Here is a 27,911-nt window from a genome sequence, read left to right as displayed (position 1 = left end):
CCAGAGTTTCAGTTCGATAATGCTATCAATATTTGGCAAGTGTAGTACCATGTTACACAATTTTATATCCTTTTGGGATATATTCAGAAATACCCTCAGCCCTTTTATTAATTTCTAAAGAAAATAATTATTTAATACTTCAATCCTGTGATACTCACTATACATACCCATCAACAGCTCTTCAAGGTGAATAGACTTACCCCATTTGGGAGGTGAGCAAACTGAAGTTTGGGAAGGTTAAGTGACTCACCCTAGTTCTTAAAAGGACCAGAAGCTGGAGCTGGGCTTCCCTGGGAATCTGTTGATGGTAAAAATTGTCTTCTTTCTATCATTCCGCACTGTGTTTCAATGGTCCTTTGGCCATATAACAGCCACCATTTCCCTTGTTTTCTTTTTAATAACTTTCTTACAAATATTTCATTATAATTAAATATCAGAGAATAATGAATATCAACCATCTACATAATTGAGTGGCTTGACATTTTTTAGGTTTCTATATCTCTTATCTCCTTTTGATAAAGATCTCATGACTCTATCTACCTCTTCATTTCTGATTATTTCCCATTCTCTGTTTTAGAAAAACTGGCTTTCTGTTGTAGTATTGTTAATTAGTATTTTGTGAAAATTTAGGACTGTCTTAGGACATTTGCGAAACATTCTCCTATTTCTGATTTGTGACATTTCGGGAAGAAACTAAACAGGGACAAACACGTAAAAAGAAAACCATTTTAGTGCAGAGTCACAGTCTAGGGATTAGGAACTTCCATGAAGGAGAGGTCAGTGCCCCAGGGCCACCAGTGAGAACTGAGCTGGAAAGCATGAAATTTGGTTTGGCAAGGAGGCAATCAAGAGTCACCAAATACTGTTAAAGAGTCTAGATATGAGACTCAGGCTGGTTTTAAGCACCCTCTCCGTTCTACAAGTAGAGACGCTGAAGCATAACAAGGTTATTATTAAGAACTGTGAAAAGCCTGAGATCTTACCCTTCTGGTAAAATAACAAGTTAGCCAGCCATATGTTCATGGATGCTACTAGCTGAAGACAAAAGGCTCCTGAGGCAGAGACAAATGACCTCATTACTCAAGTACAGCAGGTGGCATGAACTTCATAGTCCTTTGCCTCTCAGGTCCCACTGAGTGATACATAGTGGCCCTGGTGAATGCCGCTTATAGTGGGTTTGTGTCACTGCTGACCCTAAGCCTAGGAAACCCCCAATCTTATAAAAGGCTGCTAGCAGACCTGCCTAAAATCTGCCCCAGAAGGAGACAGTGTATGTTGGCCTGGAAACAAGTCTGTCTTCCACTCCAGAGGGAGACACTCTTTGTATCTTCCAAGGCTGTTTGCTATACTAACATCCTGGAAGAGATAATACAGAAGAAAACCTGATATAAGATGTGCAGAAATGCCATGGAGGATTGTCTCTCAACAGCTACCTAACTTGTTTGGTGTTACGCAGCTAGCAAGTTCCCAAATAGTGATTTCAGCAAGCTTGACTAGCTCGAGATGTCATATTTTTAACCATTATTGTATAATATTTACCAAGTTATCCTTAGGTTAATGAAAGAAGTCAGTGTGATAAAAATGTATTAGCAATAAAGTGAAGAATGAATGAACATTTATAAGGTTAAGTAGGTAAAGGCACTCACTATGCGGCCAGATGTTTGGGGGCGTGGTCAGCACAGATGTGGACGTTCTGAGAATGATGAGTAGGGGAAGATGGAGAGGAAATCCATGGTAGTGAAGACTGTGAGAAAGGAATGATCTCGAGTTTGTAGCTGATGAACATGAGCTAACCGACACTGAATAGAGGGCAAACCCTTTTAGAAGTTATCTCTAGTGATATTTGTCTTAATTCTGGAATCTTAACTAAATCTCAACCTACACTCTGTCTTTATCATTGAGGGAAGCTACAGCTATCATTCATCCACTGGATATGTATTTATGCAACATCTACTGTGCCTTATACTATAGAAAACAACCACAGGGGTAGCAAAGTGGTATACGATTGTAACCCCATTGCCCCACCCTAAGTTAGATTTTTTTTTAATATTTCATTTGGAAAATGTGTATAAAACAAAAAGATAAATTCATGTAAGAATGGCTGGTTGAAATAATATCAGTTCTTGTTGTGATGAGGTCAAAAGAGGGAGAACTCTTTGTCATAAAATAAATAGTGAAGGAGGAAGAGTTTGACTAGGATTGTAGGCTGCAAATCATCGAGAGGATAGGGAAAAACATAAGGAAGAACTTGGGATTGGTAATAATCATGTGATACTTAGAGCATCCTAAATATGCCATTTGTCTGAAGCAGTTATTTAGGAGAGTAGTGATATTTTCTGCCTTGCAAGAGGTATGGTAGAGCATGGAGTAAGAGAGCTGTTTTTGCAAGATGTGTGTGCTCACTTTGTAACTCTCTCTGTCCATTACCCTGACTGAGCAAGAACAAATTCCAGCTGAGCCACTGTCTCCTGAGTACGACGGCGGCTTTTACCATCAATGTGCCCATTGTCTGTGGCCTTGAGGATAAGTCTGGGCACGGGAAATCATTATTATAAATTTTTAACAAGGATAAATATTTCAAATCCTTAGATGAATACTATTAATAATCTAACAATCATATAACACTTGCTACATTCCTAGCACTGTTCTAAGCACTTGATACTAGGCACTAAGATATTAACTTACTTAATCTACATGTCAACCCTATGAAATACATACTATTATTATTTCTATGTTAGAGATGAGCAAATCTAGGGAAAGAGAAATGAAGTAACTTGGACAGAGTCACATAGCTTATATGCAATGGAACCTGGAGTCAAACTCAGGAGTTCAAGCTTAAGAGACCAACTTCTGAACAACTCTTCCTCCTGTTCATTTTATGGGGGGAGTGGCACCATCATCATTGAATTTTCCAAGTCAAATTGGGGAGTCACCTAGATGCTTTGTGAGATATAGCCTCACATCCATACAGTGACCGTATCACTGATATCACCCAAATCTAGCTTTTAGGTATAGCTTCTGTTCCTATCTTAGTTCAGGCTTTGTCATTTATTACCCAGAAGATTCCCTCTGTTCACTCTAGTTCTTTCATTGTGAGCCAAGATCACCTTTGGCTTGAGATACAGGACATCAGGCTACTGCTACCTCTCCAGGAACTGCTTCTATTGGTACATGAGGCTTTTTTTTTTTTTTTCAGTCAAACCTTTTGCCCCTTCTGCCTGGGGAAGATAGGGAGGTCTTTCTTGGTCTTGATAATCCATGAGAATGAGATCTCTGCAAGACTTTACTGGAACCTGTCCAAGTTATGATACTAAGATTGGAGTTCCTAATTTTGACTCTGGCAAAAGTGCTGAGCCTGAAAGGCAGAAATTAATCCAATTGTTAAGAGTTAATTTGGTTAGTATTTACAAAAGTATACCAAGGTATATGTATGAGGATGGCTTCTGTGAGAATGGACTTATATGTATTTATTTATCCAACATTTATTTACTTCCTGCAGTGCAATGGACAAAGGCTAATTTCCTTTAGATATTGCAACATTTTGCAATTTCACCAGTAAGATAAGAAAGTGCGAGTTTCCCTCTCTCTTGCCAACTTTGGGTGGTGGAAAACTAATGTTTTCACTGATTTTGTGGAGGGTAATGGGGTCTCGTTTATATTTCTAATTCTTTCATCATGAGTGAGATTGAGGATATACATATTTTCAGATATTGATTATTTGCATGTCATGTTTTCTGAATTGTATATTCAAATCATCGCCCTTTTTATTGCACTCATAGTGTTTTCTTATTGATTTATAAAAACATTTTATATATTGTGAAAATTCACCTTTGTCAATCCTATATAGCTCAAATAATTTTTCTTGGTTTGTTGTTTTTCTTTTGACTTTGCTCATAATAGAGTTTACTCCATAAAAATTATGCATTTTTAATAAGACCTTATCTTAATTGATCTTTTTATTTCCTATATTTGGCATCATACACTATGTATAGAGATGTTTATTGAAAATGGTTATTGAAGAAATAAGCTTAGGCTGTTTTTCATGAGTATCCTAAAAAATAGTTGTCTTTTATACAATAATCCTTCTCATCAGTTTCACAGAAATTTTTATTTTAAAGTTGAATATATTCTTTATTTAAATGGTGTTTGGGAATGTGTTAGAGTATATTGAATGGATTTTGTGAACAATCTTAGAAAGGTTATGCTTGAAGCAAACTAATATCACTTGCTCTATGATGCTACAGAAAGGGTGAGAGAATAGAGAATACAGTTGTTAATTTTCTGTGCACAACATTCTTTTTGTTTCACCCAGTTAACAAATCTACATTCACAAAGGCTATGCTATTTTACTGGGTCTATAAAATGTGATAGACACAAGTAACCTTTTATTTGTGATGCGTGGGGGTATGAACTTTGTAGACAAAAATTCATTTCCATTAGGATGACAAAGAGTAGTGTTCTAGAGAGTACTTGAGTTTCCAAGATTTGGTGAAATTTCTTTCCAAAGGTTATATAAAATAACAGAAGATTTAGGATGTAGCAAACTTGCTTTTGACCTCACAGATAGACTGTACAATGGTTAGCAACTTGGAATCTGGAGCCAGTCTGCTAAATTTGAATCGCAGTTGACAATACTGTTTTTTTTTTTAACATTAAGAATTATTGAACCTCTCTCTGCATAAGATTCCTCATCTGTAAAATTAGGCATAATAACATTGTTTATGTAGAGGGCTATTGAGAGGATTCAACACTTTTATACACATAAAGGATTTAGAACATACATGGTGTATAATAGGTGCTCAGTATTATATATTAATTAGGAAATTGATCATCTAGAAATAATAGTGGAGGTAAATATCAATATAAGAATTAAATAAAGTATTTTATCATTATCATTCATTAAAAGTCATTCCCAAATCATTTAATTTTTTTCTACTCTTATGTACTTTCATACTGCCATTATAGTTGTTAGCATATTAAGTTGTTATTTTTGACTAGTCTGTCTTTAGTAAGCTGTTCATTTCTCAGTGGCAGTCCCTGTCTTATTCAGCTTTGTAAGCTTTCAATTAGCAGCAGAATGTTTGAAAATGTCACAGTCACTCAGGGCATTGCTTTTTTTGATCAACGAAAACTACTTCGTTATATTAAAATATTAAATACAAAGTGTCAAATTAAAAATGTTAAAAGTGACAGAAATAAAAATATACTTGTAAATAAAGAAATAAAGCTTGTTAAAGGAAGAGAAAAGTAGAAGTTTAGAAAATGAAAAATCAAATGAAAACATTTACTATTTTTACTATTTAATGGAGTTGTTACTGCACTTATAGTTTCTAAGAATAACTATTTATTTGATGAGAAATTAAGGGGTTTTTAAACAGAAGGGGACCAATAGAGATGTGTCTTGGGAGATGTTTGCTTCCACCATCAATAAAATAAGGGACACATATTTCTTTTCACTTGGATTTGACAGATGTTCCCAACACTCAGTGGGTTTAGTGGTGGTGATAGGAAGATGGATGAGAGCATCTCCCTGCCCTTGGCATTATGCGATCGAATAGACAAGACAGCTAATCATAGCAGAATATATCAGGTGTCATAACTGAGTCAAGGTTAGCATTCTATAGAAACAAATAGCATGCTATTTGTTTTTATGGAATTGGAAGTGCAATAATGCCAACTGAGAATGGGACATTTAGTCTAGAAACTGAAGAACTTGCCAAAATAAGATGAGTACGAGAGACGGGAAGAGAGTCTCAGAGACGGGTTCAAACAGGGCTGAAAGTGTGAAAATGTTCAGAGCGGGGAAAATGATGCTTATGGAAACTTCCTGTTCCATGAAGGTAGTTTTCTCGCAGATGACTGTGAGTAATAAGCTTATGCTCATAAATTCAACAAGCAAATATGAATTGGTGTGCCTCGCCTTCTGCAGTTGTCTCTCTTCAGTTAAGGCTCCTAACTCTTACTGGCTTCTAATCATTGATTACTGAATATAATGAAATGAATTAATAGGTGTTAATCTTTGACCTATTCTCTTCCACTTTTTATTCTGTGTGTCATTTTTTCCCCCACTGAATAGTGTGTGATAGTAAATGTAAACATTTCAATGAACTATAATCTAAACAAGAGGAAATATTGCTTTTCACTAAAAGAATGTTTGTTTCTACAGGAAAATTCTATGTGCTAGGCAAAGAGAGATTCCAACTATGGCCTCCATGATAGATTATGAGGGTCATCCGAGCGTTCCCTTCTTTTATCCCTATTACTCAGTGATCAAGGGTGTCACCTCCACCTTTCAGAGGTCAGTGAGGACAAACACTCACAGACAGGTGCTCTGATGGGAAGAAGCACAGCAACCCAGGGTACTAGTCACTGGAATTTCAGATAGTTTGGGTCAGTTTTATTGTTTGGCAGAATTAGCACGTTGCCAATCTAAATAGCCTCTAATCATGTGTTATTGGTGAGCCCAGGCAAGCAAATTATATAGTTTCTTGTTCATTTGCTAGCAAACAATGAAAGATGATGTAGGCAGATACTGTCTTGGATTCAAGTAGCAAAGGAAGTCTGGGGTTAGCTTTGGGAAGATTGGTTGGCATGCAGAATTGGCTGAGATTTAGGAAACAGAGATTGCCAAGAATCAGAGGGTTTAGAGAACAATATATTGCTGCTCTGTATTTCTTGTTAGAAAATATTCAGAACTTTTAGGATGAGAATCACAGTGGTTCACTGGATTATAGCGACTCACTAAGTAGAAGACATGGGGAAGTGTGTCATTCTGGGCATTATAAATGACAGACTCCAAACTTTGCAGGTCTGGACCTGCTAGCACTGAAATGTATTGTGGTTACTACAGAATTTTAATTGTATAAAACTAAGTTTGCCCTCTATTATAAATGAAATTCAAAAGTCTGACTTTGACATAGTTTCTTCTATGCATATGTTCACACTTCGTCACCAGGAGAAATTATTTTTGGTATCAGTGATGCTGCAATACAGTGCTTATCTTATTTAAAGAGGACTCAGAGATTTTCCAAATTATCTTGTGACACTACAGTTTTCTTCTTCTGAGCACTGTTTGCCACACATGAGCAAGTTGGCCAGAAAACTGGGTATTTATTGGGTACCTACAATGTCTTTATTGTTTTATATGTTTAGATATGTAGAGACCAAAGCAGTGACATGAAAGGAGCATACAGATTTGCTTCTGAATTCAAAGAACATAGAGGGTTTTGCAGAAAAATGGATATAAATGAAATGGTTAAACTGTGCCCAGGAAGTATTTTCATTAAAGAAGAATTTGGGCTATCTTAATAGTTTCAAAAGATTTGACTTATATTTTTTATTCAATTATTATAGAATTTTAATTTATGATTTTACTTTTACAAAGTCATCATAATTGGGGAGAGAGCACAAACGACATCGTTTTATGCATATGGAGCTAAACAATAATTTACTGTAAATAGCAAATTATCATTTCAGCTTCTCACACTTGGTGTCTAGAGGTAAATGACCCCATCTTCTAACAATTTGTCCTTTTGACTTACCTCTTTCTATTCATGATGTGACTATTTAAAAAATCAGCCAGGTTTGAAATTTTTTATTCATCTTTTGAATCTACCTATGCTTAGTGCCTTACCTTTGAGTAATGCTGAATTTGATAGTTCCTCAGAATCACTCCAATCACATTTTCCTTTTTATTCCTATTAATGCTGCCTTAATCAGATTCTTCTCAATAGAGGTCAAGATGTTGTAAGAGACTCCTAGCAGATCTCCTTGTCTCTAGTCTTCCCCAACTGCAATTTATTGTGCAAATTATTGCTGACTTTATCTTTTCTACTTCCCTTTTAGTCATATTGCTTCTTGCAAAAGAAATCTTTGAAGAATTCCCTTTGATTGGAAAATAAATTTTAAAGGCCTTAGTGCATTGAAAATATATTATAGAAAAATTTAAACATATACAAAAGTAGGGAGAATATTTATAATGAAAGTAGGTAGAATATTTATAATGAACCCTGTTGTACCTGTCATCCAAATACAACAATTAACTCATGGTCATGAGTTTCCTATTTCATCTCTCTTCTTATCTATTTACTATGCCTACATTAATTTGAAGCAAATCCCAGACAACATGTTCTTGCATCTGTAAATATTTCAGTCTGTTGAATCCCTAGAAGATAAAACACACAAGCAGATTACCATTATCACACCCAAAAGAAAAAATAACAATAATTCTAGTTAAATAGCCAGTCAGTGGTCAAATTTTTATTGTCTCATAAATGTCTGTCTATCTATATATCCATCTATGTATCTAGGTATCTATCTATCATCTATCTATCTATCTATCATCATCATCATCAACAACTTTCTATCCATTTCACAGTTTGTTTATTTGAATCAGGACTCAAATAAAGCCTATACTTTGTGATCAGTTGGTATCTCTTTTAATCTATAGACTCCACCTCCATCTCTTTCATCTCCCTTTCATTTTACTTAATGGAGAGACTGGGTCACTTGTTCTAGATTCCAGATTTGGCTAACCACTTTTATGGTGATTTTCTTTGTCCTCCTGTCATCTATATGCCATATACATTGGGGTCAGGCCTAGATACTTGATCAGATGTAGATTTAATTTATCTTCTCAAGAATTCTTTAATTCTGTTCCTCCCTATCTAGTGTATAGCCTGCCCATCCCTCAAAACTCAGCTCTAACCTTATCTCTGCAAAGCCTTTGGGAGTAATTTAACCAGATTAAGCTCCCTTTCATCTCTGAACATCTAATATCATTTTTTAAAAATTCCATAATTTTTAGTACATTACATTCATAGAGAAATGACATAGAATAGTGTTTATATGAAACAGACTTGGATTCAAATCCACACTTCTTCAATAGTTATCTTGTAATCTTGGGCAAATTCCTCATCCCTCTGTTATTTCTTTACTATTTAAATAGGAATAATTTTACTTCCCTTGGAGATTTGTTCTGAGAATAACATGAAATAATTCACATGAAGTGCTTATCACGGTTATCTCGCCGCTATGGTCTAAATGTCTGTTCCCCACCAAATTTATATGAAGGTGAGAATATTAGGAGGTGGGGCCCTTGGGAGGTGATTATTAGGTCATGAAGACAGAGCTCTGATGAGTGAGATTAGTGCCTTTGTGAAAGAAACGCAACAGAGCTCCCTACTCCTATCTACCATGTGAGGACACAGCGAGACTACATCCTGGAAGAGGGACAACAAATTACCCAGTCTGTGGTATTTTGTTACAGCAGCCGAATGCGCGAAGGCACTGACAGACAGCAAGTACTCAATATATCAACAGTTACAATCTAGAACCATCCCCTTTGTAAGAATTTGAATTTATTCTATTTATATGTATACCTGTGATTTCCAGAATCTCCAAATAGTGCAGGCCTTTGGTGGTAGGGATCATATAAGTCCTTGAATTTTCTGCAGTGTAGAGCTGCTCATTGTAGCATTTGGTGTTGGAAGAAAACATGCGATCATGTAAAGCAGTTTCCATGGAGATGCCATTTAAATCAGGTTGCGGTCAGGGGCTGCCGTTTTTGCATAGATGGATGGGGGAATTACAGAGACTACATTCTTGTATGTTTGTTAACTGCAGGGTTCTCAGCCTACAGAATTAAGGAAGCCAGTTGGTATTTTATTTTCAGATTCTGTTCTTCAAGATTTTTGTACCCTTCATTGAGACATTAAAAATAAAACCCAAAGAACAAAGAGTAACATAACAAGTATCATGTTTCCACCCTCTAGAATTATTCTGTCAATATTTCTTTTGCATATTTGCTTTCAGTATTTACTTTAGAGATATAAATACATTAAAAATAAAGTCCCTTTTGACCATCTCCTCCTATCCTCTTCCTGCATTTTCTCCCCACAGGCTATCATGCTTATGAGGTTAATATGCATCTTTTCAGCCAATTTAAAAATCATTTTACTTGCACAATATGTGGATGTCTGTGTTCTGTAAAACGTACTGTAAATGCAGTCCACATGCATTTTTATGTAACTTGTTACTCCTGGTTTGAACAACGATTCCTATTTTAACAATTAGAAAGGGGCAGGGTCTAGCCAGGCTGTGGTTTTATGATGCCAATAGTAGGGGTGTAGTGGGAGGTGGATATTAAGGAGTGTCTATCCCTGAGAACAGAGCCTGCAAGGCAGCAGCCAAGAAATTTTCCTTAGATTGGAAACCAGAATCTTAATGTGACAAATACCACAACACTTATTTATTGTTTTTTGGCCACATTAGCATCATATGAAAGGCTTTGGCTTCATAGGTGTTTTAGTTAAACGGTTTGCTTTATAATAATTTGTTCTACTTTTCCTGTTAGCGTTTCTTAGAATTTTTAAATTTTACTCTATGAACAAAATTAGGAATTGTAAACATACAGGATACCGCTTATGGGGTTTAATTAAATTCAACAAACTTGAATTGAGAAATTTCTGTGTTCTATCCAGACAATTCTCCATCAGTGTGTGGACTTCAGTGATCATTTGAGATTCCGTGACTTGGCCCTTGAACCTGACACAATGTCATTTCCATGCCTGGCAATGATTGTCCTCGTATTTTTTAGTGCGATTCCTTCCCAGATGTCCTCTTGGTTGCTCCACACAACCAATTCCACTTTGATTGTTCATGCAATATACCCCATTTACACATACAGGCTCCTTCAGGATTTTCCCTTCCAAAGAGAGGCTGATCTAGGCAATCTGTAATATCTTCCCCTGCAGAAATGAGGCCTTCTCAAAATTTCAGGGGTGATTAGGATACCAATAGTAGAATTATATTGGCCTATTCTTCAAAAGGCAAATAGTTTCACTGTTTATGTCCCTTAAGTGGAATATATTTATGTTGCTAAAAATTGTCATTGGAATAATTTTATTGTCATTCCAATAAAAATTGGAATATGAAAATGTCATATTCCACAAGAATATGACAGGATGGAGAAAGTAAATACAAAGGCATTGACCTATGAGTCTTTCTTTTGAGCGTTGACATAATTTCCCTAGAGGAGACCAGACATTGAGAGACTATATTCTCTCACTTCATAGAATAGAAGCCATTGATCTGATTTTTAATGGAGGCAGCTTTGAAGAGAAAGAGTTGTCTAGCCACACTGACTTTGGTTTGTCACAGACATCATTTACTGGCTACCTGGCTTCTACAACAAGACCATATTTCTCTAGATCCTGGCCCAATTCAAGATTTCTCTGTGTCTCAGAGCATGTCCCTCCTGTTAAAGAACACACAGGGTTCTCAGATGTCTGCTTCTAAATTAAAAGCCTTTAGAATTTTAAATATTCTTTTCACTTACTGTCTTTTTATTCTCAGCATCTATTCTCAGAGATTTCCAGCATTGATTATGCCAAAGCCTTATTTGCATAAAACATGGGCTAAGACATTGGCTGATGATAGGTCTTTGCTCTTGTATCATCTGAGTCAAAGGGGAAAATATCTGGTCAAATAACATATTCATAAACCTCATATTGCTAAGTGACAAACATCTGTGCATTTTTGTGTCAATTCTAACTTAATTATTAATCAAAAGTACAGCATATGTTATTTAATTCTATGTCATTTTTGCTTATTTCAATCCTTGCCATGGAATTTTTAGCCTGTGATGAAACTGGTCATAGTATGCTTCAATCCTAAATCTTGTATACATAGCTGGATGGGAGAGATCAGGGATTTGAGGAAGCTGGTGTGATTTCATAAATAACCTTTTGATATTCAAAAATTGTTTAATGTATTGTTTCAGCTAGCTTTGGGGATTGGCTTCCCCACTAATTCTATGCTATTGAACCAGAGACAATTTGAAACTCACCTTGACTGAGTTTGGCTGAGGTCAAACATTGGACCTCTAAATAAATCTGCCAGGAAGCAAATACAAAAACCATGGAAAAGTTATTATGATAATATTTCTATTGGGACACCTGAAAGGGCAGGCAGATATTCATCTGGCTAATATATATTTTTGTATGTAATTACTTTTAAAATATTTATGGTTCATTTTGCCCAATGAAGTAGACTCAGAGAGGGTTAAGCGAGAGCTGGTTCATAAGGATTTTAGCAGTTCGATGCTCTTCCCAAACATACTCAAGTTGTTGTTTATGGATACAGATAACTAAGAGATATATGGAACTTTGAAAAATTATATTACTATTTATGATCAAATTGAATGGGACTGTTTGGGGCAATGGCTTTTCTGTGGCCCTTTCAGGGGGTTCATGATGTCAGAACTATTTCCATAATAATATTGAGGCAGGGCTTTATTTTATATCTATTTGCTAACCCATGGAGCATAGCAACAAATCCATTTAAAATTGGAAATTCTATATGTACATGGAAAATTAATCTTTGAACAAAGTTTAACTTAGTACAACAGTATTTATTTTCTATTTTTTCCATCTTTACTGAGGTGTAGTTAACAAATATGATTATATATACTGAAAATGTACAATGTGATGATTTGATATACATATACCTTGTGAAATATTTACCACAATAAAGCTAATTAACACATCTGTCACCTCACATAATTACCTTGTGGATGTGAGTGTGTGTGTGTGTGTGTGTGTGGTGAGAATGCCTAAGATCCACTCTGTTAGAAAATTTCAAATATACAAAGCAGTATTATTAACCATCGCTTGAGCCTCAGAACTTATTCATCTTGTCCACTTTGACCAGCATCTCCCCATTTCCCCAGCTCTCCAGCCCCTGGCCACCCACCCTTCTACTCTCGAGCAGTACTTATTTTTCAATAGCCAGAAAATAATTACTGTCAGAATTAATTAAAATTTTATAAAGAGAACTGATTCCATAAAATAACACGAGTTTAAGTGACTTTTGGATAAATTACATTAGATTGTATTAATCTCTGTGAAAGAAAAAAAAAAGAATTACACTTGTTAAAGGTGATAGGTAAGGCAGACTTTATTCAGGACCATCACAGTGGGTATAGGGACGACTGCAACGGGATTTCACGGTGGGGGACGGAGGTTGAGTTCAACCCTACATACATCATATACAAGTGGAATTTATAACAGAATAGAGGTCAGTGAATAGAAAATTACTAAGAGGAAACATCAGGGGTAAAGGGAGTTCTGGGTAAATTGGACTAACCAGATTCTCGCTGAAGACAGGCTTGAGTCACCCAGGGGATGGTGGAAGATAAGGAACTTGATTAGACATTGAGGGTATCAGATATCAAGGATGGTGGTGGTGGTGGGGTTCTCGTTAAGCTGACTTAGCAGGGTTTTTGCTAAAACTAGATTTTATAAGGACATACACAGATAGGCCTAGGAAAAGGCTTAGGGACCTGACTAAAGTTTGGTCAAGCCAAAAATTTTTGTCGCCATAATCAGAATTGTGTTTTAGTATAATAATTTTTTTATCTTATATTTTTATCATTTTCCTCCTAATAAAATAACTATATTATAGGGGAAGTTAAAATTGATAGAAATTCTATAAGAATACTAAAAATTAATACATATAAATTCAAGCAAAGGAAAAGTTTTCAATGACAATATTCCCCAAGATGTAAATGTACACAATTTTAAGCTGATTTACAACCTTATTTAATGTTAAATGGTTAAAAATGGTGTTTCATTTCATTGAAAGAAAGCATTTAAACAATTTTACTTTTAATAAGGTTATTTTATTCCTGTGTTAAATTTATTTGCTTCATATGAATCCATTCTATAAATCAGAATTTCATAAAATGTAAAAATTATTGTTTTTCTTAGTCCAAATGTTCTTCATAAATCTTTATAGAAAGGTGGGTGTGCCTCTGGCAGAGCTATTTTCATGCAGCTCTGCTTGTTCAAATTATAGAATGTGAATTCTTTCTCTAAAAATAGTCACTTTGCCTGATGACTCTCTCAAGAATCTTTCTGTACCAGAATGATGTTTGACTTCTGATGCTTCTTCAGGGATACAGTACGTGGAATCGAAACATCGCATCCATGCTTGCTTAGGCAGCACACATGCTAAAGAACTGCATCTATAACAAGAGTCAAATATATTGTAGAATTAACATGTTTTTACTTACACATAAAGAAGTACTATTATGTTTTTACTTAGGATTAAGGAATGTGGAAGAAACTAGACATTCTGTATTGAATTGGTATGGTGCACATTGATTTTTAAAATAGTAAAATAATTATCGGTGTGTACCAACTGATACTCAGAGCATCAGTGATGTAGGAAAATGACTGTTATTTACAGAGGCCGAGGCCCACAGAAGCCTGCGCCCATTGTTAGATGTATCTGTTGCAAACTGTTTTTACTCTTCACCTTGTTCATCACCTACCCTGCTAGTCACATTTGCGTGCATACTAATTTGCAGCACAGAACAAAAATGAAATCTATTATTTTATGAGGAGAGAGTTCCCAAGTGATACAGGTTCAGGCTTGTGAAAATGTTTTTGCTTTGCATAGCTCCTGAGGTAAGAAGCTGGGTCTGTATTAACAAATTTCATGGGGACTGTGGGATTTGTTTTAAATTGCTCTTCTTGGTGATCCTCCACCTTCACACATTCAGCAGATTACAGGGATCCAACTCTGCTTCCATTGATAACATGGCACCACTGGCTTACATAGAAACAAATTCATGTGGATGAATTTTCCAATGTCATTAGCTGGTAAATTAGTCCATATGTTTCAGTGTTCCTCTCAACCTAGGGTAGGGCCAATAATGGGAACAATTTTCACTGTCTTTTTGACTTTTTGAAACAAGGTAATTGCTGAGAATGTGACTTTTTTTCCTCCATGCATTTTCTAAAAACAAATGAGATGTCCTATGATATAGCTGGAATTCAAAGGAAATTTCCAGAAACTGCTAATTATAGAAAAAATGTCCTAATTGTATTTCTGTCACATCTGCTTGTGTATTTATCAAATGCTTGTTACATGCAAGGGGACTAACTCTCTGTGGGATATAAGAGTTCATGGTCTGTGGTTAGTGAAACTAAACCCACATAAAGAAGCCAACCGAGGGCAAATGACAAGCACAGGCTGTTTCATTGTTTGCTCCCTTCCTATTTTTTTCCAACTCCATTCACTAGATGCTGCTTTAAAAAGACCCATGTCTTAGTACACCACTACTATTTTATTTGACTCTTCCCAATAGAAGACAGTGTTTTGGAGGGGCTTTGTAAATAGCCAAATGCAAAGTGCATACCAACCTTGAATAGAGTTCTTTCAATAATAAACATTTATGAAGTGCCTACTGTGTTTTAAGCTTTGGATGAGTTACTATGGTGAATTGTCAAATTCCACTCATTATGTGTTTTGTTGCATAATTTAAACCTTCTCTGTAAAAATGAAACTTATTTGTTAAAGGTGCAGTTTATATATTTTATTTATTTATTTATCTTTTAAAAGACTTTATTGGGGAATTGGGGGAAGGGGAACAGACAAGTTGCTGTTGTTTTGTTTTTCAGTTTAGTTGTAGAGGATGTTGCTTCACTGGCCCAAGCTGGCACCATCATTGTGCTCTTCCCAGATAAGACAGATCAGTCGCCGGCCTCTGGACGGCCGCTCACGGCAGCTGCTGGCCTCTCACGCTGGCTGCCGGCTACACATGGTAGCTTATGGCAGCTCACTGCAGCAGGGGCTGCAACCTACGCCACCATCGTCGGCTACTCACGGCAGCCCAGCTCCAGGTTGAGCTGTTGTTCAGCATCTTAGCTGTAGAGGGCAGTGTCACTGGCCCTCATATGTGGGATCTGAACTGGGGCCCTCTGGTGTCCCAAGCCAGCTCTTAACCAATGCGCCACTCAGCCAGCCCAAAGGTGCAGTTTTTAAATGGTAAAAACAAATAGCTTGAAAAGAGATGGTGAGAATCTTAAGATACAGACTTACCAAACTGGAAACACACAGACACACACACTCATACCCTTAAAGAGGTGTAGAAAAACAGAGGTAGAAAATATACAGGGTTATGTAATTTAACGAAAAGAATTGAGAAAAATGTTTGGATAAGGGCAATTTCTAATCTGTGTTAAAAAGAACGTCTTCATTTTACTCTCTGTTCAGCTTCTGACTACACTCGGCCTTGGTTCCCTTCAGTTTTAGTTCTTTTTAACATTTTAACCTGATGACCTGTTCTCTGGCCTTGTACCTTTCTTCCAACTGTACATGAGAAAATGAGAGTAAAACTTGCAGATGCATCAATTTTTTTTTTAGCTTTTTCTTGTAGACACGATATTCTTACTCCCTTTTCACTCTTTGACTACCTGCCTTCACAGTCCACTGACCTTTGATGACATGCCCTACAGTGCTGCTCAATTAGCCATTGATTCAAGGACCTGAGCCAATTCACACAGTCCACAATAAGTACAAAAATTGCAAGAATTAAGAACTTTGGTAGAAATTTGGTAGAGTCATTTTTTGTCTAAAACTTTCATTCATCTAGCAATAAATTATTATTATTATTATTTTTGTTTGTTTTTGTTTTGTTTTGTTGTTTTGTTTTAACAGAGCAATAGTCCACATGGATTGTGGCCAAGGGAGAGAAAAGACAAAAACACCTGGTCTTTCACCCCAGTTTGAGAAGCACTGGTCTAATGTAGTCTCAGTTTCTCTAAAGATGTCTTTTGATTTCCAACCTTCATGCCTTTGCCTATTTTTTAGTTAATACTGCCTGTCTCTTAATCCCCACTGTAATATCCTCTCCTTCATGAATTTTTCTTTTACACTTCTACTGACTCTTACGCTGAAGTTCTTTGTATTTCTGCTGAAATCTTATAACTAGTATTTGTTGGATATAGTATCATTTAACATTCTATATAGTTGCACTTGCTTTTTTGCAGTACTGTCTTGGAGGCCGCGCCTGAGAGATATGATCAGGATGGATAACAGCCTGGACTTAGAACTCATAGACATCTGAGTTCTGTCATTTATGAGCTGAGGGACTTGGGGCCAGTCAACTAGACTATTTATACCTCAGTTTCCTTATTTATCAAATGGGACTATTGGTAGCACCTATCTCTTAAGGTTGCTATGAGGATTAAACGAAATATCAGTGCACAGTTCCTGGCATATGCTAAACACTCGACAAATTACTGCTGTTATGTTTTTCATTATTAATATTAGCAGCACTTTTACAATATTTTTTATTGCCTTCTTTCAGGCATTGCCTGGAATTAGCCATTTAATCACATTGTTTTGAAGGAAAAGAAGATACGAAGAAGCTTCCACATGCTTTGGTGGACCCACATTTTGAAGACACTGCTAGAATGGGTGGTGTGCCAAAGGGTGGAAAGTCACTGGCTATCTAATGGGCTTTGGAGAGCTTTGTCAGTGAATGCTACAGAGACTTCCATGTTTAGGCACAGAGAGCATCGCATGAGTCACTCATAAGATACTTTTTCCTACAGGCAAAACTAATGCTACCAAAAGGAAAATGGAATAATATAAAACAACATTAGAAGAAGGCAATGTATCTAAAATTATCTCCACCCACAAAAAATTTGGCTGGAACACCTGGATTTTTCCAAGTATAATTTTAGTTAGGTAAACATGAGAATGATATATTTTCCTAAAAGAGCAAAGAGTCATTTTATGGAACATGGTGGTTGACAGTAATCTTCAAATTCAGGAGACCGATTTTGCAAAAGATTTTCCTTGTTTTAAAGAATGATAAGATGTAAATTTGAACAAACTGAAGTAATGATGCTCAACACTAATAATTGCTGAACTGCCAAAATTTACCCTCAAATAGTATTTTTTTAGGATAATATCTAAGAATATGGACATTTAGATGTGAACTACTATGCTAATCATGCAGCAGTTAAATGATTTTTTAATGTGTGCACTAAACAAGTATATTAATAAAACATATTATAGATTCATAGCTGTCTAGAATATGCTTTATTAGGCTTTAAGAAACAGGTAAACTCTTTTAAAAGTAAGCAGAAATATATTCAGTATGTAACTAAATTAAATACCAAGCAAAATGGCACTGAATTTAAGGGAGTGGATTATGGTTTTTGTGGTCAAATTATTTCTGGTATATTGAATGTGAATTCAAGAGGAAGATTGCAAACAAAATTCTGAGAAGGGCTAGAGAACAAGATTTAAGAGCTTTTTAAGCCCTTGCTACACAAGGGCAATAACACAAAGACATAATTTACTATAGCTGGAGGATGGGAAACACAAAGTGAAACCCAGATTGAGGATTTATAATCCATTTCTCTATCTGTAAGTGTGGACACACACACACACACACACACACACACACACTGAATACATGTGAACATACCCACCATGTACATGTGAGGATCTGAATAAAAGGAAGAGAAGTAGGGTTGAACACTCACACCCATTTTCAATAATAAGGTCTGTTAGACTTGAATGGTGCAGCAGTCTGTCAGGGAAGTGGTGAAATCATCACAGACTTGTCAAGTGATTCAGAATTAGATCAGACGAAGCACTTTAAAAATACCCAGTAAGAAACAATCTAATGTTGGGAAGGCAACAAAAAGGATGACCTAAATTGGACTTTTCCACCTCTAACTTTTAGTGCTTTTTATGTAGTTTAAAAGTAGAAAAGTATAATACTTATAGAAGTACTGAAAATTAGGGCCTAAGCACTATAAAGTGCTTATTGTTATATCCCACATAACAGTCCTTGATGGTAGAGTCAAAAATTAAATAGGATTTAATTTTCCCCCCATATGTAATGTTATTACAACTGATATAAACATATGATGATGATGCTGGGAAAATGGTAGAGGTTCTTTAAGAATTATTAACTAACATTTATAAAAATAGGGAGATCAGATGAGAAGTAGCTTCTAGAAGAGTTATTTTTCATGGTCTTCCTGTCCCCTGATCTTAAGTTAAATAATTGTCAATCAGATGCAATGTCTTTATATAATTTGATTTACCTTATATTCAAAGGCAGTCAGGGTACTATATAAAATGAATGAAGTTACATAGAAAAGGCTCAATAATTTTTTCTAATCATTTCTAATTTTTGCTTTTTAAATTTAACCTATAGTGATTTGCTTGGGGCACTTTTATTCCATTTCAGGAAACTCACCTATCCTCATTCAAACAAATGTGCTGTAACCAGCCGTGGGAACTTCCTGTTGTCTAGAGTTAGCCTGTGTGACCTTTTGGATAAACCACTGAGTAGACATATGGCCCAGTGGATCAAGTGCCTGGAATTAATCCTGACCGAGGCCTTCCTCATCTGTAGATTGTTTCTAGATCAATAGTGTGCCCTCTGAGCTGTCCAAATGCTTGGTAGCTCACTGACCACCCTTGCCCCATGTGACTGGTTTTACATAAACTTCATATGAAATTTGCTGATGCTAACTCACGTCTCTTTTAATCTTTGCTACTCAAAGTATGCTATTTGACACTAAGTCCACTGACATGCAGAAAGCACAGAGGAAGGTCGTTTGCCGTGGTAGTGAGGCAAAATTAAATGACCTCTTTATTTTCCTCTGGAAGTAGTGGTGGTAAAGAGGTGCTGGCCATGGGCACCATTTTCCTTGATTCCTAGCCCACTGAGGGGAGGTAGAAGATATTTAGTAAACTTCTGTTGGATGGATGAATTAATGATCATTTCAAAGTAGGCTAAATTTTGGTGTTACTCTTTCTGCATTCTTTTCCTCCCACCTGGCCTCCTAGAATGGCTAACACACAGGATCTGCAAAAACACAGGAGGAGGAGCAAGGATGGGAACTTAGTGCCAAAAGAATAAAAATGACATTCTGTGTCTAGCCATCTTTTGCATCAGAGCGTATATATAATCTTCGACCAGCTGTAAACTATTCAACATGATGTATAGTGGGGGAAAATCATGGCATTTTGGAAGACAAACACAACTGTGTCTAAACTTAACTTTGATACCAATATTTTACCCAAAGCAGATTATTTAACTCCTCTGAGGCTCAGCTTTCCTTCATTAAAATGGAGAAATTATCTTTTGCCTTGGAAGCTTGTTTTGAGGTAAATTACTTCATATTGTGTATATGTGTGTGTCTCAATAGTTATAATAACAGTTTTCATTTCCTGAGTATCTACTAGATGTCTGAGTGCAGGATTTCCATTAATCTTCTTACTAACTGTGCAAGGTGAATAGTATCATTCCTACTATAACATATAAGTAACTAAATTGAGAATCAGTGATGTAAAAGAATCTATACAAGGTCATAGAGCCAATAAGTGTGACAGAAGAGATTTGACTTTAAATTTATCTAATTTCTGAGCCCAGGCTTTAATTTATCCTGATCAGTAAATATTATTCCCTTTGTTGTACCAAAGAAAGGAAATTACACAGTTTCCCCTTTTCTAATTCATCTTTGTTCATCTTCTTCTATATGTTAGTAGCCCTATTTCCATCATAAACCCCAATAGACCCAATAGTTTTGTCCAATTGAGCCACTAGGATAACTCAGGTTTTCTATAACGCAGTCCAAGGGAGAAAACGAGATACAGCCTTCTGGATATGTGAAAGTACAGCCATTTCTATCTTCTGTCATGAATAGAGTCAGAGATTCTTCTGGCTGTGCCTCTACATGTGATGTCAGTGGGAACTTTGACTATGAAGGGTGGAGACGCCAAACTTGGGCGATCTGCCTTTGGAGCTGTTAGCAGAAGCTGGAAATGCTTATAACCATAGCTGAGTCAGAAGGATGTGAGCCTTGGACTTATCCTGACAGTTGCCTTTAATGAAACAAGCCTGGCCCCGTTAGGTTCTGGCAAGTCAGCTCTTTAGAAAACACCAGTTCTTTGGAAATCTTCCGACTTTCCCAAGTTTTGTTTTTACTCAGCCTCTTGAGTTTTGTTTCTGTTTTCCATTATCAGATTTATAATCGCTTGGATACAAATTGCTGTGGCTTCAAACCTCAAAAGGAAGATGCCTGTGTGCAGAATGGACGGAGGCCCAAATGTGACCACCAAGATTCTGTGGCTGTCGCTCACATTGTCCAGCGAAAACATGACCCAAGGCATTTGGTGTTCATAGACAACAAGGGTTTCTTTGACAGAAGTGAAGATAACTTAAACTTCAAATTGTTAAAAGGCATCAAAGAGTAAGTTTGATGATGTAGTAACATATGTAGGATTTCAGATTTATATTAAATAAGTAGTAAGGTTTTGAGAAAACTCACATCCTATGTCTGATTGATTTAACCCTGGAATTATGGGTGTGGAATCTGGGAATGGAGGCGCAGAAAAGGGAAACAAGTCCTAGCGGAACAGAACAAGAGTGTATCCAGGGTGTCACCATCTCCAGCCCATGCAACGTGCAAAGTTCCCGCTATATTTCACATCTGTCATATTGCTTGGCCCTCACTGTGAAAAATCCATGTGGATTAGGTTGGAAGCATGCAGAAATCTCTAGAATAGGAACTGGCAGAACAGGGGTAAGCAGGTGGCAGAGGCTCCGTTATTTGGGCATGGGACAGGGGAGCTAACAGACATGCAGGTATTGGCATGGCAGGATGTCCAAAGGCATAATAAACTCAGGTGGCTTTTATGACTGTGGTGGAAAATTAGAACCAATCTGCTGAGTAGAATGCAGTATCAAAGGATAGCAGCTGCTTCATTCAGGTAGGAGGGTTTTTGAACACTTGGAAATCCTACCAGTACACATAGATTATGTGGAAAAGTATCTCAAACTTACATTTAACTGGAAATAAAGGAAACTAAGACACTTACTAGTGGCAGGAACCCTGCTGTAGAATCTGAGCTGCTCAACCCGCTATGGAGATTGAGGCTAGATTTCAGGATCCACCCATAGCCACACTTCATCGCCTTCCCACCTTAGTCAGAAATTGGAGTGACCGAGAACTTGGGACATGTTTGAGACTTGAAAATGGAGAGGTGAATTTCTAAAATAGCTGACCAGCTGTGTGACGCTAAATGTCTGCTGGAAAGCACATGAGCAAGTCAAAAGTTGAGGGTGGAACCCAGGTCTTCCAAATCCAAGTCTAGTAATTTTTCTGCAATAACTCGTGGTATGCGTGCTGTTACTATTGCTCTTGTTAATAATACTCGAAAGTGTATTTCAATAGTCCTTCCTAGCACTGAGAATTAGGTAATGTAGATTTTGTGTACTTTCAACCCTAGAGACAGTACTGTTTCTGTGAGAGTTTCATGAGCCCCAGTTTCATGAGTGTTTGCTATGTTTTGCCCTGTTAATACCTGTTCTTCACACCTCTTTGTGGATTGAAGGTAAAATATATGGCAATTGTCTCCTCAAAGTGTCTCAACAAAGGAAATTTTACATGCAGGAAAACTGACACACCTAAGGCATCACTGTGTTGATGCTATGGGGCCTTCTTAAATCTGTAAGTTTTCTCTTAGAATTAAGAATGCCTGGAAAATGCAGTCCATCCATTTATATAAATATGAATACTGTTTTATTTATGCTTTCAAAGAAGATTTAACTTTAAATGCATTATGAGGAATAAGTAAATCTTCCTCGAACAGGTAATTCACACATTGAAAAAGAAAAATGAAAACTTTGTGAACCCAGATTTATGCGTAGAATAATCCTATTAACCAATGCAATGCAGACACATAATTTCTTTGATTTTTCTTTATGAAAACGATTCACCAGTAAAAAGAACCATGGCTTTTAGAATTTCATCTCATATATTCTTCCACAGCTAAATTAGTTTGAAAGGCCATAGAGCTTATAAATCTTGGATTATTAATGCTTCATAGAGCTAACATGCTTAATTAATATTATGGCTACTACATTACATACTGCACGTCTTCAGGAGCTCAGAGCATCTTATCCGCCTTCTTTAATTCCACACTTACTCAGACTCATTGAGCACATCCAGCTCTGTGTCCTTGGTTTTCTGCAGCAGCAGAAGCACAGGTGCACCTGGATCCCTTGTGTTCATGCCCCTGAGCGACATGCCGAACTTGCTCCATTGAAATTTAGAAAAGGTACTTAGGAGGCTTCAAACTTCTGGCAAGCTGCACGCTTCAAACAACTGTATACTCTTGTTTTGGTTTTTCAGGAACAACTAAGTTCACTTGAAAATTACTATGAAGCCCCAATATTTTCACTGTGCTTTCATCAGCATTTTAGTGACAGCTGGGGGAGGCCAAATTGGTGATTCAACAAAGCATTACTAATGATTCGAATTAGAACTTTTACTAAGATAATGAATGTGCTAGACCCTGGCCTTATTCTTCCTGTATAAAGAGCCAGAAGCACAGTGCATTCTCTTAAGGTTATTCTAAATTGGCCTTAGGTTTTCCAGAGAGATGGCTCATGGTAGAATGCCCTAGCTCTCACACTTGAGTTTTGCTAAATTTATCTGAAAACAATTTAGTATTCCAGTATAATAAAATGCTCCCAGACCCTTAGAATTCCTGAAATATAATCTGCATCAAGGGCAATTCTTTATTTAACTGGTCATTTTGGAATTATTCCTCTCTTTTTTTCACTACACATCTTTTGGATTCTTTCCCATGTAACGTCTACTCAGGAAGAGAACTTGACTGAAATTGTCAGCATTTTTCTTCTCAGATTTTCTTGCATAAAACCCGACGTTGACACAGGAGAATACTATTCTCCTTGACAGATTCAAGTGGTTTCTATGGGTAAAATGGAGTTTGAGATTGAGGAAAGTATTTTTGCCAGTCCAACAGAATTCTCTTTTTCATTCTGTGCCTCTCTTTATCTATAATACATATGATGGCCTTAGGTAAGATGTTAGCATGTCAGCTTCTCAATGGTATAGAAAATTCAGTTCCCTTGAAACATATTATTCTAGTATATTATTAAGAGGAGTGTCTGCTTGATAGTGATAAAAATATTTTGATTCTCAAGGTACTGCTTGATAGTGTGATTTATGCCAGATTAATGAAGGACAGAGCAGGTGGGTAAGGCATAATATTTCCAAACAATTACTAAGAGTGAAATATCATTTTATCTTTTCAGGTTTCCCGAATCGGCAGTTTCTGTCTTGAAGAGCCAGCACTTACGGCAGAAACTCCTTCAGTCTTTGTTTCTTGATAAAGTTTATTGGGAAAGTCAAGGAGGCCGACAAGGAATTGAAAAGCTCATCGATGTAATAGAACAAAGAGCCCAAATCCTCCTCACCTACATCAGTGCACACGGGGCCAAAGTATTACCGATGAACGAATAACAAAAGAACCTTCTGGCTTGAATGCTAGATATGTTTATGCATTTTTGCTTTTGAATCAAATACACAAATCTCAAGTCCTTTTAGGAATGCAGCAGTGTAGATGAATATATAAAATAAATGAATTTAACCAAGGGTATGTGATGGGCCTGAGCACTATACACAGATTTATAAAGCTTTTAAAAAATATGTTCCTCCAAAATATTTGTTTATATTTTTCACTAATATCATGTCCTGTGAGTCTCAGCATCTGATGACAGAATAGTTGCAATTATTTCCCTAGCTAGCTTTGTCAAAACATTTGTCATGTTGTTTAGTAGAACGGTATAAACTGATGCCTCTAATAAATTATATTTTGTGCCATTTTCATGGGTCTGTTCTGATACTAATGGGCATGGCTCTTGGCATTATTTGTGGCTAATTGTAAAAAGAGCAGTCCCAGCACTAACCCAGAGGCCAGTCTGCACTGGAAAACTGAGGCACACGATCTGTAGGTCCATCAGCACATGCAATAGTTTAAATAGAAATGCTGAGTCATTTGCAAAACTATTTGTATATGTTCTACTATAGCTGTAAATGCCCAGGCATTTCTGTGATGCTGAGCAGTGAGAATCACATTTTCCATCCCTTTTTTAGACATTTATTTTGTTGTCAGTGTAGAAACCATCCAAATCTGACAATTCATATAGTAGGTGGTTTTGCTCTCTCTCAGTTTTGGTCCAATTTATGTCTAGTGGCTTAGCAATTAAACAATTTTAAGGCATGAAGTTACCGATTTGAAACTGTGCTTACTGCATATCTTTTTCAAAATGGACACTCTTTAAAATTTTTGTCATTTTTACAAAGGATGAACTATAATTTCTGTATATTTTATTAATAACAGTGAGTTTCTTCAAATTTATTCTGTGTAATTATATTTAAACTGATTTCATTGCTATTGCCCAGATATTGACAATAGGGCCGGATATTGAGTATGTTTAAATATATTGTTGGGCTTATTCCAATATGAGAAATAAGAACAAAATAAATTAAAACATGACTGATCAGTTCTCCTCAAGGAAAGCACATGACTAGAACGAAAAGAGCAAATTTGGATATATTATTAAACTTCAGGTAATTCTCCCAATCTCCCTCTACCAACTTTTTAATTAGGTGGAAGGATTTGGAGATAGAGTATTCATGTGCTGGGGATGTTCATATCCTTAGAAGATACCCACGTCATCATGTGTGATAGATGTTCATATAGAGGTTTCCAATCTTGAACAAATCATCATTACCCTCTCACCCCAACACACTCTCCCTTTACTTAAAAACTGATAGACTGACTTTTGCATTCTCTGCAAGTTTAAAACTACAATTTAAGAATGTTTTTAATAATAAGAACATATCTATAGATTCTAATTTATACAAAAGCATAGGGGCAAAATGTCAACATAATGTGTTAAGTACAGGAGAAGATAGACTAAGGAGAGAGGGGTCATTGGATCACCTAATTATAACTTTTCTAGGCTCGTATTAAAGTGCTACATTATAGGACCCTTGTCTGCTGGGCTGACCTTTGGGGAGTTGGTCTTCAGACCATTCTCCCTGTACAGCACCAAGTCCTCCCTCTGATCCCCTACATTTAGAGTACTCTGTCTCTCCTGAGTCTCCACTTTAACCTGTGGTATTTGGGCTTTTTAAGATCGCTTTTCCTCCCTTTAATCATTATATTAATGAAAAATTGGCCTCACAGAAGCTTGGGGGCCCAGGTTCTACTTGGAGCCACTGACTTGAAATAACTCTTGGTCAAGTTGCCTTATACCTTGTCTTATCAAGGAGGCATATGTACATTGTAATATGCTTTTTATGGAATATACCATCTTCATCCAAAGTGGTGACATTGGTGGTGAGAATTCCAGGCTTCTTGATGAGCTTTAATTTCGTGTCTTAAGCTACCTGTTTTGGGCAGCTTGGTCCTCCCATATGTGGGTCTGGCTTTGTTTATTTGCCTTGAGTTTTTCTAAAATACTTAATACCAAATGAAAGGTTCAGGAACATATGTTTGTTTTAGTCACTTCTGCTTTTAAACAATATATTTTGTTTTTATAATCAGTGAATAATTCATGCTGTATTCCTTTTGAATTAATAGCTAGCTGAAGACCAGGCTTTTGATTCTAATAAGTAATGTTCTTCTTTTCTCTTACTGAAACAATGGGAATACTTTGTCTTTCAGATGTGCTCAGATTATGCTGTAGTTTGGTTCACATCAGCACATTATGTGGCTTATTTATAACTTGATAAATTTAAAATAGAACAATTTACCTTGGCAGACATACAAAAGCTTATTCCTATGTGATTTATTTTCTTCAAACTGATGCTATGAAAATAAATACATATCTTAAAAATCTGTAATAAAAACATTAGAAATTAAAGATGCATGCTTTCTATTTTGTAGATGGCTTTGTTATCTTTTGTAGATGGGTTACTTTTCAGAAGTTAAGTATAGAGAAATGTTTGCTATTTTATCCATGATAAAAGAAACAATTGAATAGTCCAGAATTTTATTGGATTGTGTTTGTGTATACATATATTTGATATTATTTTAGTGATATGCTTTCTCTTGATTTACATATAGCATAGTTTTTGTTGGTATGCAAATTAACAGATATCATAAACTATAAGAGACTACTTAATTTTTGGTTTTCTTTGCTTTGGGTGAATCTTAAAATTATGTTTAAAGTTTTTTTTGTATTTTTTCTTAATTTTCAGCATTATTGAGGTATAATTGACAAATAAGAATTGTTTATATTTAAGGTGTACAACTTGATATTTTGATATATTGTATACATTTGACCACAATCAAGCTACTGTATTTCCCCATGTATAAGATGCTCCCATGTATAAGACACACCTTAATTTTGGGGCCCGAAATTTGAAAAAAAATGTATTACATAAAGTTATTGAACTCAAGTTTTAGTCATCATAAAATTCATACAACTCCTCATCACTTGCGGGAAATGCAAGTAAAAAAATCTACAATCACTGTATAAGACGCACCCGATTTTTAGACCCCAAATTTTTCAAAAAAGGGTGCGTCATACATGGGGAAATACGGTAATTCACGCATCCATCATCTCACATAATTACCATAGTCTTTCCCTCCCTCATTCTCTCCCTCCTTCCTACTCTCTGTCTCCCTTTCTTTTTTTTTCTCTTGCTCTCTTTTTTCCTTCCTTCCCTCCCTCCCTCCCTTTCTTCTTTCGTTCCTTCTTTCCTTCTTTTGTTTTTATAATAGTATTTTTTATTTTTAAATTACAGTTGACATATAATATTATATTAGTTTCAGGTGTACAACATATCGATTAGACATTTATGTAACTTCCAAAGTGATCAACCTGATAAATCTAGTGCCCATTTGATAGCATACACATAGTTATTATAATATTGACTATATTCTTTATGCTATACCCTACATCCCCATAACTACTTGTAACAACCAATTTGTACTTCTTAATAACCTTCTCCTTTTTCACCCATTCCCCAACCCCCCCCCCAATCTGGTAACCATTACAAGGTTCTCTGTATCTATGTATTTGCTTCTCTTTGTTTGTTCATTTGTTTTGTTCTTTAGTTTCCACATGTAAGTGAAATCATATGGTGTTTGTCTTTCTCAATCTGACTTACTCCATTCAGCACAATACCCTCTAGGTCCACCCATGTTGTTGCAGATGGCAAGATTTCATTGTTTTTGTGGCTAATAGTCCATTGTGTGTGTGT

The 27,911-nt window shown here is 36.2% G+C and overlaps 1 protein-coding gene across 3 annotated transcripts in view; it reads left to right on the top strand.

Moving 5' to 3' along the window:
• The window catches only part of GASK1B (golgi associated kinase 1B), a 106,225-nt gene extending 81,054 nt beyond the window's left edge, over positions 1-25,171 (top strand). For all 3 annotated transcript variants that reach the window (XM_019667492.1, XM_019667491.1, XM_019667493.1), the window contains 2 exons: positions 20,848-21,074; positions 23,948-25,171. In XM_019667492.1, coding sequence (XP_019523037.1) covers positions 20,848-21,074; positions 23,948-24,155 — 435 coding nt within the window. In that variant the 3' untranslated portion in view covers positions 24,156-25,171. The remainder of the gene's footprint in view (positions 1-20,847; positions 21,075-23,947) is intronic.
• Positions 25,172-27,911: the final 2,740 nt, after the last annotated feature.

The sequence above is a fragment of the Hipposideros armiger genome, unplaced genomic scaffold (assembly GCF_001890085.2).
Source record: "Hipposideros armiger isolate ML-2016 unplaced genomic scaffold, ASM189008v1 scaffold_498, whole genome shotgun sequence".
NCBI lineage: Eukaryota > Metazoa > Chordata > Mammalia > Chiroptera > Hipposideridae > Hipposideros > Hipposideros armiger.
Note: the sequence above shows the minus strand (reverse complement) of the source record. Positions and strands in the feature narration are given on the sequence as shown.